This window comes from Lissotriton vulgaris, chromosome 1_1 (assembly GCF_964263255.1).
Source record: "Lissotriton vulgaris chromosome 1_1, aLisVul1.2, whole genome shotgun sequence".
Classification (NCBI taxonomy): Eukaryota; Metazoa; Chordata; class Amphibia; order Caudata; family Salamandridae; genus Lissotriton; species Lissotriton vulgaris.
Window position 1 is genome coordinate 1,614,051,224 of NC_141685.1, and position 11,257 is coordinate 1,614,062,480.

The 11,257-nt window shown below is 42.2% G+C and overlaps 1 protein-coding gene across 4 annotated transcripts in view; it reads left to right on the plus strand.

Annotated features, from left to right (window-relative positions):
• Positions 1-2,717, plus strand: part of LOC147750899 (src substrate cortactin-like) — a 144,394-nt gene extending 141,677 nt beyond the window's left edge. For all 4 annotated transcript variants that reach the window (XM_086918702.1, XM_086918730.1, XM_086918712.1 and 1 more), the window contains exon 16: positions 822-2,717. In XM_086918702.1, the coding sequence (XP_086774828.1) occupies positions 822-958 (137 nt within the window). In that variant the 3' untranslated portion in view covers positions 959-2,717. The remainder of the gene's footprint in view (positions 1-821) is intronic.
• Positions 2,718-11,257: the final 8,540 nt, after the last annotated feature.

Consider the following 11,257-nt stretch of genomic DNA (forward strand, 5'->3'; position numbering starts at 1 on the left):
CCTCACTTATTTACCTTCTCAACTATTAATAGAGGGCACGTCCTGGCTTTTTGCTTCAGAAGTTTGCTATGAGTTGTTAATATTACAAGTTATTGGAGCACTGTTCTTCCTTGATTGGTGTTCATTTATAGGTGAAGATGGTTTCGTTAAGAAGATCGAGTCCAGCATGTGCCCTTCCTTTTGCACTGGTCCATCAGTACTTTGTCCAACCTTTTCTGTTATGAGAGCTACATGTGATCAGTGAAAATCGTTGTGAGCTACTGAAGGCCAAATAACTTGCACATTAGTACCAGACATCCCTCACCTAGCTTCATTGTCTTTAAACCTAATTGTCCATGGAGCTCGATACTATGGTTTCTGGGACGTAGAGCCCAGCAAAGGCATTCATTTCTACACTTTCACGTATGTTTGTATGTTTGCCAGTATCTGCATAGCACAAACCTAGCCAGGAAGAATGCAGTGCCTACAGTTGTCTTCTAAGCCCTCTGCATGTATCCATTACTTAGTGTGTCATTGAGACATGCTGAAGGGGTAACCCACTGTGACACCAGGGGCAAAGTGACAACAGTTTGCAGTTTGACTCAAAGTCCAATATGGACTAAGAACCACAAGTGACTGACTGTAGGTGATTGTTAACCAAAGGGTACACTTTTGCATGTTCGTGCCAGAAGTGGGAAGGTAAGGTCACACCCAACCTCACTGTAGTGTGCATACTGAGTGCAATCAAATAGAAATGGGGTTCGGGTTCCATGTGGAGGGTATGAGAAGGACCATTATTTGAATTATTGTTTTGACTTGTTTCATGGTTTGTTTCATTACAGAGGGTGATGATGAGATATCCTTTGACCCCAAGGATGTGATCACAAACATTGAGATGGTGGATGAGGGCTGGTGGCGTGGATTCTGTAACGGAAAGTTTGGCCTCTTCCCGGCTAACTATGTGGAACTCATTCAGTAAAAGTAGCCCAATGTGCTGCCCAGTACATCGAAGTAACCATGCTGGTGGCTGTCAAATTAAAAGTATATCACTTTCCTATGCACGGACAGACCAAGATCTATGACCCATTTCCATAACCAAAGGCAAAAGGTAACGTGCACAACATGTTTAGCAATTGAATGAGGAAGCTCAGCTTCTGCGCCCACAGACTCTAAAGCGGGACACTGTATGGATTTGCAATTTCTGACCCTAAATGTACCTCAGTGGACTACTGATTCCATTGTCAAAGCCACAGAAAAAGCGTTCAGCAGTTCACCTACAAATACCAGGGCCGTGGACTCCTGCTGCGTTTAATCCCAAACCCAAGGGAAGATGTCATCGGCTTTCCAGACTTTTATCAAGACCAGTTTCAGAAACCGTCAGTGCTTGACCTACATACACCGCAAGTCTGTCTTTACATTCAGCCTCGAACCAATGCAGTGAGATCCCAACAATATTCAGCCACAAACATTTATTACTGCTTATCCTGTATAATCAAACTGCTTATCCAGATCAGCTGTCCACTGTGGCTGTGAAGCAAAGGCAAACCACTTTTCACTGATCAAGACACTCATTCTATCTCCCAGATCCATCAGGATTAAGGCAACACATTGAGTCGCAGAGAGCCTAAGATGGAGACAGTATCGCGTGACTGGGAATAGGCACCATATTAGGATTTGCCTGAAAATGAGAAATGTCATTGAAAAGGCAGGACCCTGTGGTCAAAAGAAAGTATAACATAATAGCAGTTTGCGGCTGATCTTACTTGCGCTCTGTGACTAAAGAAATCAAACAATGGGGTAGATTGTCTCCTGGTTATGAGCATTCTAAGCTTCCACCCCTGCTATGCTGCAGCATTCAAGAAATGTCTAAGAATATCTTGCTCAGAGGTTACGAACTTGCCAAAGTAACATGTGACTTCCATACTCCAACTGAGTGAGACTCTATGCAATATCTTCTTCAGTGTGACCCTTTCTCCTCCGTGTGACAGTTCTCTTGCCCCTGTAAGAATGACTTTCCCTTGCTCTGGTGGTTGTGACATTGTCTCCAGGTTCAACTGGGTGTAACTCTCACATGCACTCTTCTAGGTGGGGCTGTTTCCAGAATCCTGTTGGTTATGACTCTTTGCCACCCTGCTGGGTGTGACTCCCCCACACAATGGCGTGTGCAGCTCTCATCCGCCTCTGCCGGCTGTACTACTCATTTGCCCTGTTGGTTGTCACTCTACTCTGCTGTACAGGATGCAGTCCCACCCCGTTGGGTGTACTGTTCCTTTGACCTGCTGGATGTCCCTCTTCTCCACCCTTCCAGGGTGTACTACTCTCTGCCCTGCTGAGTATGACTCTCTTCTGCCCATCCTGGGTGTTACTCTTCCCTGTGGTCTGCTGGATGCTGCTCTGCCCCACACCTGAAATGTACAACTTCTCTGTGTGAAACTCTCATTTTCCCTGCTGGGTGACTGTCCCTATCCCTACTGGCTATGACTCTCCGCCATGTTAGCGTGTGAATTTCCCCTATCAACCTTGGGTGTCTCGCCCCAGCCCTGCTGGGTATGTCTGTCTCCCATCCATGCTGGATTCAACTCTTCCTAAACCCCTTTTTGGGAGTGACTGTCCTCCCCCTCTGCTAAGTTCAACTCTCCAGCAACCCTTTTGAACTATTTTGTATATTTTGCTGGTTTATACGTCATCTTTGTACAACCTAGTTTTCTTTGCGGAATAAAGAAAAAACACAAGAGGAACTTGGAAACTCTGCTTGTTTTGTTAAGACATAGCGTAGAGGGCTTGTGGGAAGAGTTTGCTAAAGGGTTGAGTGGTAAGGGACGTGCACATGGAGCTGAAGCCTGAGGATTGTGTAAAGACCGTTGTTGATATTAAGGTATAAAGCACCAATGCTACGAGGAATGTCCAAAGGTGTCTGGAGTGAGGAATGTGGAAACAAAACTCTGGAGTGGTAAATATCGAAAAGAAGCTGAGGAGAAGGGATTCTGCAATGGGAAGTGAGTGTGAGGAATATTCAGAAGTGGCTGTGGTGTGAAGCATATGTAAAGGAAGCTGACGTGTGAGGAATGAGTAAAAGGTGTTGCAGTGTGACCAGAGGATACATGTCTACGGAATGTCTTAAGTTGTGATGAGAAGTTTAAGTTAAAGAAGCGGCAGTGTGTGGCATATGTGGAGAGGCTGTGCTGTGAAGAATGTCAAAAGAATGTTCTGGTTCCCTGTTAAAAAGGCAGTCTATAGGATATTGTTGAGGTGGCCAATATGTAAAGAAAGCTGTCATATAAGAAATCAGCGATATAGAGACTGTTCAATGAGGCCAGTGGCCATTCATCTTTCAAGAAAATGCATCAGTTGTATAGATCATTAATATGATGTAGTCAAGACTGGCCTAGCCAGGATGGTGCACATGCTTCTTTAAGGCTCTGTGCCCAAACAATTCTACCTGGAGTCACCCAATCGTGTGCATGAAGTCCTCCCAGGCTCCACCAGGGGTATAAAAGACCTCTTTACCCATATCTTGGACTTCTTTTAGCTACCTGTGCTCCTCGTGTGTTATGTGGTGGTAGTTAACCTGGGTGTGAGCAGAATACAGGAAGTAGAGGGCAGACCCCAGACTGGCACCAGCAAGGGCAATCAGTCTTAGGAAGAACTGAAGAGCCCTGTTTGGATGTAGATGGGCCAAGAAGCAGAGTAACAGGCAGACAGAGGTCTTTAAAGGAAAAAGGTAGGTATCACAACAAGATGGCGTGGCTCTAGAGGCTTGGTGGGGCACATTAGGCAGCATGCCTTTGGGTACAATACATTGTTGTTATGAATATGGTGCACTTTTCGGACTGGAGGAAGGAAATTGCTTCTCTGGCATGCTGCCTCTGACTCACTTAAGGCAATACGTTTTATTGGCGGTAGCCAAATTGTGCAAATCCCTTGACTCACCAAATGATAATTGGAAAAAAGAAGAATCCTAGGTGTAAGAATTTATGTCTTTATTGCGGGTTAGACACACATTTTCAAAAAGTTGTCTCAGGAAAAGCAAGTGTCCGTATTAGGGAAATGACAAAGCAGAGGAATTCACTAAGCACTTCTTTATTCATTCCCCAGATAAGGTGATATTAAATACAGTTCACCTGTGGTTAGCTCGGATATGAATCACAGGAACGTCAAGAGATGCATTTATCTGCTCTACTTGATCAGGTGCTATGTTGAATTTTATTGATTGAAAATAAGCTAAGATGTTAGCGGTAACCTATATGTCTGAAAATAAAACCAAATAATTAGAGCAGTGGATGCCACATGCCTAGTTCAGGACCCATCATATAGTGCACATCATACTTAACCATGACCTGTTTCTAGTTTCACAAGGTAACATTAGGTTTTCATTTGATAGACACCACACACACGTCCAACTTATTTTGAGACTTCCTTGGCTCACCATGCATAATCCTGTCATTAATTACGATCAGAGTATTGTACAATTGACCTGTCCATAATGTCATTCTGTATGATTGGCAAGGTCACAAAAGAATGGCGCGATGGCTGCACCTGAGAGGTACCACTAAGGATAACATTGAGCGACCAACATCATCCACACTTGCTGTTATGCCTCCAGTGTATCATACATATATAGATATGTTTAGTAAGAAGAAGGTAGAAACAATACTACCTCATCTCCCCTTTGTTTTGATTGTGGAACTAGGAACAGAAATACCTTTCAGCCAAATCTGTGCATTGACAGGGCCTGAGAGACTTAGTATCTGCCCAAATATCTGGAAGAATGCTTGGCAAATGGATTTATTTGTCCATCACAATCACCTAACAATGCCCATCTTTTCTTTGTGCTCAAGAGGGTGAGTTATGTACCTGCTTAGATTACATTGTGTTGCATTGTATTACAGTCAATACCAAACATTCTTGATCAGATTAAGAAAGCAAACATTTTCAGCAAAATTGCTGTGATAGGTGTGGATTATCTGATTCATGTAATAGAATGTGACTAATGTAAGACCACTTTCTATGCTAAGTTTAGGCTCTTTGAGCATCAAGTTATGCCATTCGAATTGTGCCACACACCAGCTGCAATTCAATATGTCATTCATTTGACCCTTTGTGAGTGTATTGATCTATTTGTTGTCATCCAAATTCCCAACAACTATACTTTGTAGAAGCTGATGCTTCAGATGTTGCCCTTGAGCAATTCTGTCCCAAATGTATCCAGTTTCAGGTCAATTACAACTATGGCATATTTTTCCAGAAAACGAACACCAGCAGAAATACAATATACAATGTCCGGTAAAGAACTCCAGTCATGGTGTATACCAATAATCAAAATCTTACTTTCCTTAAATCTGCTAAATCATTAACTGCACAACTATTGATATGGTCTTTATTATTCACTCAATATGTTTCTGTCATCACCTTTAAACGAAAATGAAACAGCAGATACATAACCAAGAACTCAAACTCTTGATTCGTATATGGTGGTGGAGTCGTTTGTGCTGATAATACCTAGTGCAAAAATAATTGGAGCAAACTCTAAAGATCAAGAACTAAGCTTTACAGAACCCATAACAGGAAAAGTAATCTCTGAATTAATTGTTCAGTGGGTGCCAAAAGATGAACAAAGATTTGTTTTGTGGTACAACTGGAGTATTTAGGTACCTACTGTTGAATTATGACAACATGTACTTTGTGAAATCCACTATTCTCCTTTTGCTGGTCATTTTCCTATCACTAAGACTGAGAAACTAATTCAAAAAACATTTCTGGTGGGCAGAGTTAAGAAAGTAAGTGCAACAGAATGTATCTACTTGTGACATTTGTGTCAGGATGAAGAATGATAGAATCAGGTCAATGGGTTATTTACACCCGCTTCCTAATCTGTGGCATACTGTATCAGTAGATTTCATAGTTGAACTATCTGCTGACAATGGAGTTTTTACTATTCTGGTGATGAGGGACTTATTCACAAATATGACACACTGTATACTAGCCAAAGGCAATCCTACAGAAACTAGGAGTTGTTTCAAAAAATATTGAGGGGATCCACAGAATATCCTCAGTAATAATTTAAGATCGAGGATCACTATTTATTTCACAATTTCGGGGTTTATTTTGCCATACTAGAATCTGAAACTGTGACTGCTTTCAGCATACGACCCGCAATATGATGGTCAAACTGAATGAGTAAATCAAGATCTTGCTGCGCCAGAATACCCCCAAGTAGTTGCTCATTTTATAAAACCTAATATCAAATCAGATCAAGCTTGTCTACAATGCTGCCTGCAAAAATAGACTTCTTGAGCACCGTGGCTATGGTTGACAGAATTTTGTAATAATAATCCACTTAGTGTTTCAATGAATCACAGTCTATTTTTTGTTATCAAGAATATCATCCTCGATTGCTCTTAGGTTATAGATCTAGTAGTAACTTCTTTGCGATCTGTGGATGAAGATTTTTGTTTAATCTCTATTATTCTTGAGTAGACTAAGGCTGCATTATTGAAAGCCAAAGAACAAGAAAAATACAGATAAACATTGTTGTAAGGCCACAACATGTCTGCCTGAATATTCTAAGCATCAGTATTTGTATGGAAAACAAACTCTTCATCCTGTTTTACTGATCCAATTTCCATCACAAAAGTAATAAATGCTGCATCTGTAAAGTTGGCCTTACCACCAACTATGAAAATTCACCCAGTCTTTCATGTGGCTCTTTTAAAACTGATGAGGAACAATACTCCTCTGGTGCAGTCTCCTCCATCTGTTGTAGTAGGCTCCAAACGAGAATATGAAGTTAACTGCAATTTATATTCTCAGGTATATCAGGTAGACTACAATATTTAATGGCTCGGAGTATATTTGGCCCAGAAGAAAGATCTTGAGAACCAGCTATGCACATTTGTGCACATAGACTCGTAAAGAAATGTCATGATTCCCACCCAACCAAACCTGACACGGTCTGTGCCTAGAAGGGCATAGTGGGTATCATCGGAACATCAGCACAGTATACATTACTTGTGTTCAGAGTAGGAGAAGATTCATCACCGGGTCAATCAGGTACTTGGACATAGGCCTTAAGTACTTTTATATTTTTCTACATTTAGACAATCTGTACATTTAAATTGTGAATATTGATTTCAAGTGTTTTATATCAAATAGAAATTTAAGTAACGTTCTAAACTTCTAAGATAGAAGCCAAAATGGTGAGTGTTTTGTGCTTCTTTCTCAAGCCAAGATGGCTGCCACATAGTGAAAATCACATCCCAAAGGAGAACACAAATGAACTAGAATGTGGCAGCCATCTTTGAACTCTAGTATATCAAGGCACTAACCCTGAAGATCTTTGCTTCCCAGTGGCCGTTTTCTGTCTGCTTGTGTCTTGCTTAGTTTTTAGTCTGAATGGTGCTATGATCATCTCTGGAAAATCCTCTTTGTTGCATCATCCGAATTTATTCAGTGGAATTGACTTCTTGGAGTGCCGCCATCTGTGTTTGTATGGACCCGGACATTTCTTCAAAAGCAGGATTGTTTCTCGACTAATTCCATTGAACTAAAGTTACATTTTCTGCTGTGGTGTTACAATCTCCCATTCCTTTTAAGGACTTTGAACTGTGCACTGTATTTGATGTTCTGAATGTGAAATAAACTGCATTCTATATTATTTAAGGTAGGTGAGGGATTATGTTAGGCATGCATATATCATCATTCTGCAGAAGAGTTAGACTTTCAACTAATATTTCTTTTTATATATTGCAGGAAAACCATTTGTATTCACAATCAGACCTAACTGCAGGGTGCTACCCAACTCTGAATGGTATATCATATACTGTTTTGTACATAGTTTAGATAATTCTATTCAGGAGATTAAATATGAATGCTTTTTGCTTACTGTTTTTGGCGTTCGACTGTATGAGACAAATCCATACCAGATCCTAGAGATGGTGCTGCACAGTGAGGTGTTTCTTTCCTAATTCCCCTTTACCCCTTGTCCCATTCTTTAATCTGCTCCCAGGTACCACCCAATTTGTTTTGAAGTTGGAGAAGCACTCCTCTGTTTACTACTGTAAAAGCTTTAAACTTTCAACTTATTTTTAACTTGTTTTTAAACTTAAGCGTGCTGCGGAGTTAGCACGTTTGTCCCAACCGTGCCACTCCTTGAACATCCTATCTTAAGTGAACACAACACTTAACCTCCGTGCACTGTTGCTGGTGTGGTTCTACCTCTAGAACAACATTGAATAATTTAAACAATTTCACAAAATACTACACTAATCAATTAATTACTGCTTATGTTTTTCATATATTTTTTCATATATTTTCCAATTTTCACATTGATGTATGTTTCAAAGACATTCCTATTTGTAAACAAGTTTAACCAAAATTACAAATATATGTACAATTATAAAGAACAAATGATATTGTTGGCGTCCTAGAAGATACTTCTTTGTGCCGGACCACGCAATTTCCCAACATGGTCCTGCATGTGCACCTGCCTCCAAATGTCGAGGGTAACCAGCAGACCAAAGAACATTTCAATGTCTGCAAGCATCATTACAGTCGAAGAAGCTGCCTCAGTCAATTCCTAATAATATGCAGTTCGATTTTTTCTAGAGTCGGGTAACTGGGTCTTTAGGGACAAAACCTCACTCCTTTTCCACGGAGTGTAGACCCATTGTTCTTGGAAACAGGCCTCTACTCTCTGTCTAATAAAAGTATTCTGCTGATCCCGTAGCTCTGGTAGTTCAGGGTGATATGTGGGGTGAACTTCCCTCATTGGAAACTGGATCACTGTCTTCGGACTCTTCTCAAACATTCTCCCTCGATAAGCTAACAGGGTTGCAACATTGCCGAAAACCTCCTCAGGCACCATACCAGCAGCATACACATTGTCCCTGATATCATAAATAATCTGAGGCGCTGCAGCGTTGAAGCACTGCTCCCTCAATCCAATCAGTGTAGCTGACATGTGCTAAAGGGCATGCTGCTGCACGAACAGCTCATACTCTTTCATTACACCCCACACATCTTCCTTACTATGGATGGGGGTGATAGGTACACTGAGCTGCCTGATTGGCTACCGCTTTCTCTGCTCATCTGCCACATCAACCGTATCAATCTGTCCCAGTCGCTCCCTAGCAGTCGCCCAGTCCCTGTTCCTCGTACAGGTGTCCCGCTACCCAGTACGGTCGGTAATGAAGGGCAAGGGAAGGAGTAGTGACAGAAGGGACAGGCACTAAAGTTGTCAATGACTGTGTTGTAGGGGTAAGGGTTGGGGAGAGGAGAGGAGTGACACTGACACAATAGGTGTAGCAGGGAGACTTACAGTTATTGCAGGCACAGAAGGCGAAGCTACAGAAACCGCAGGGTGCAGGCTTTGCCTGGGGTTGCTGGGAGAGTGTAGTGTCACAATGTAGACTTGTCTGCTCTGTCTTCCCTTCTTTACAGAGGAACACACTAGATGCTCCCTGAGCGACACAACCCAGGCACTCCTGAAGCTAGATACCAGAAAGATGCATATGAGATTCTACTGAAGATTGGGTGCCTCTAGCTGAAATCCAATTAACTACTTCCCTGGGCCTGAGAAATGCTTTTCATTGCCTTCATGGTGAGTCTGTAAATACTGTACAAATACAACAAATGGTGGTGGCCTAAAATTCGCTGCACACTGTTTGTCCTGAGTGTCTAAGCAGTGCTCACTCTTCAGGGCAACTGTTATGAAACCTACATTTAACAGTATATGCAACTACACAGGTAGTGGAGCACATAGAGTTATATGATGCTCAAGCATGTATCTTAAATCCTTTATAGACACTAGTCTTATACGTGAGACTGCTAAAACATTACAGTCAGGAGTTACTTACTTCAGTTGGCGCCTGAACAGGGACTCCATCAGGTGACCCATCTCCGCCCGCAGACTGGTGGGGAGGACAGGGCCACGTCGGGTCGGATGGGCAGATGGAGGATCCTTGCACAAGAGTCTAATACTCGCAACTGCCCGGTCTGTCTGACTGGGCGGTACCTCGCCCAGTGGTCATCCCGACTGGGGTCCTGAAATGCGAATCCCTTGGATCCTTGTGCCACAATGTACTAAACATAATAGGGCCAAGGCCGTGTTTCGCATACATCTCAAAATTTGGCGCAGGCTGACTCTCTTCCAATCGAGCATCAGCAGAACAGCAACAAAAACTCACACAACAGAGTTTACTTAAGCAGGGCATTTTTCCAAACAAAACGTTCACTATTTATACCAAGCAGATATTTGTAAATATTTGACCAAAGTTGGTCCTCAGACCTCACCAAATCCAAATCAAAGTAGAACCATGTTCATTAAAAATTCAAACAAATTCAACGGCTTGTCCAAAAACGATCCTCAGACTGTACCAAACACAAACAAAAGAGGCGCCATAGCCACAAACAAAACCAAAGCAAACTCACCTGGTGTACACTGGTGTACACAGGTCAAACTAAGTTATTCTCCACTGCTGACTCTTCGGATCCAGGATGCTTCTTTTCCGACCAAGGGAGGACCTGGCCTTGCAGTTTGACCTGGACTGTTCCCATGATGCAACGGGTCAAGGCTGATTTGCATATGGCTGGGTTCAAACTGGAATGGCGTGGTGAGCAAAATAACGATGGTTTAAACCCAGATCAGTGACTGGGGGTGAATGCTTGACAATGTTTAGCATTCCGTCCATCATCTTTTAGTGTTACAATTTGAATCCTCCCACATCTTGGACATTCCTAACCACACTTGTCTAGTCCAAAGACAAAAAGTTTCCTTTAAAGAAGCTCAGCAAAAGCAGATAGTTAGGAACATAGTATACATACTGAAAAGAAGAGCCTCACCCAGGGGTGCACCCATCGGCCTTTGATGGTCATTAGACTTGAGCCCTAGGGAGCTGGGCCTAGGAACACATGACCAGGGGAAAAGGATGCAATCTGGACCTACCATGGCAGGTGTTGAGGGAGAGGAGGTCACACCCTGTGTACTTTAAGGAGTCACAGGAACAGTGCTTAACAGTTGGGCCCCATAGAAGGCTATTGCATAGCCAAGTCATACTTCCCGCTAGGATTATCCAGATCAGAATTAGTTAAGTCAGATGATCTACATGTTTCAACTTATTGATTTTAGTTGGGATGATATGTAGCTGAATGACCTTCCATATACTGTGCCTGGGTGGTGGGTGAGTAGATGGCTGTTCTGCAGATTACATGTTACTGTGGATCCTTTTAGGTTATCATTCCACATAGTTTACTGCATTAGTTGTCTGTGAGTGCAGTTAGA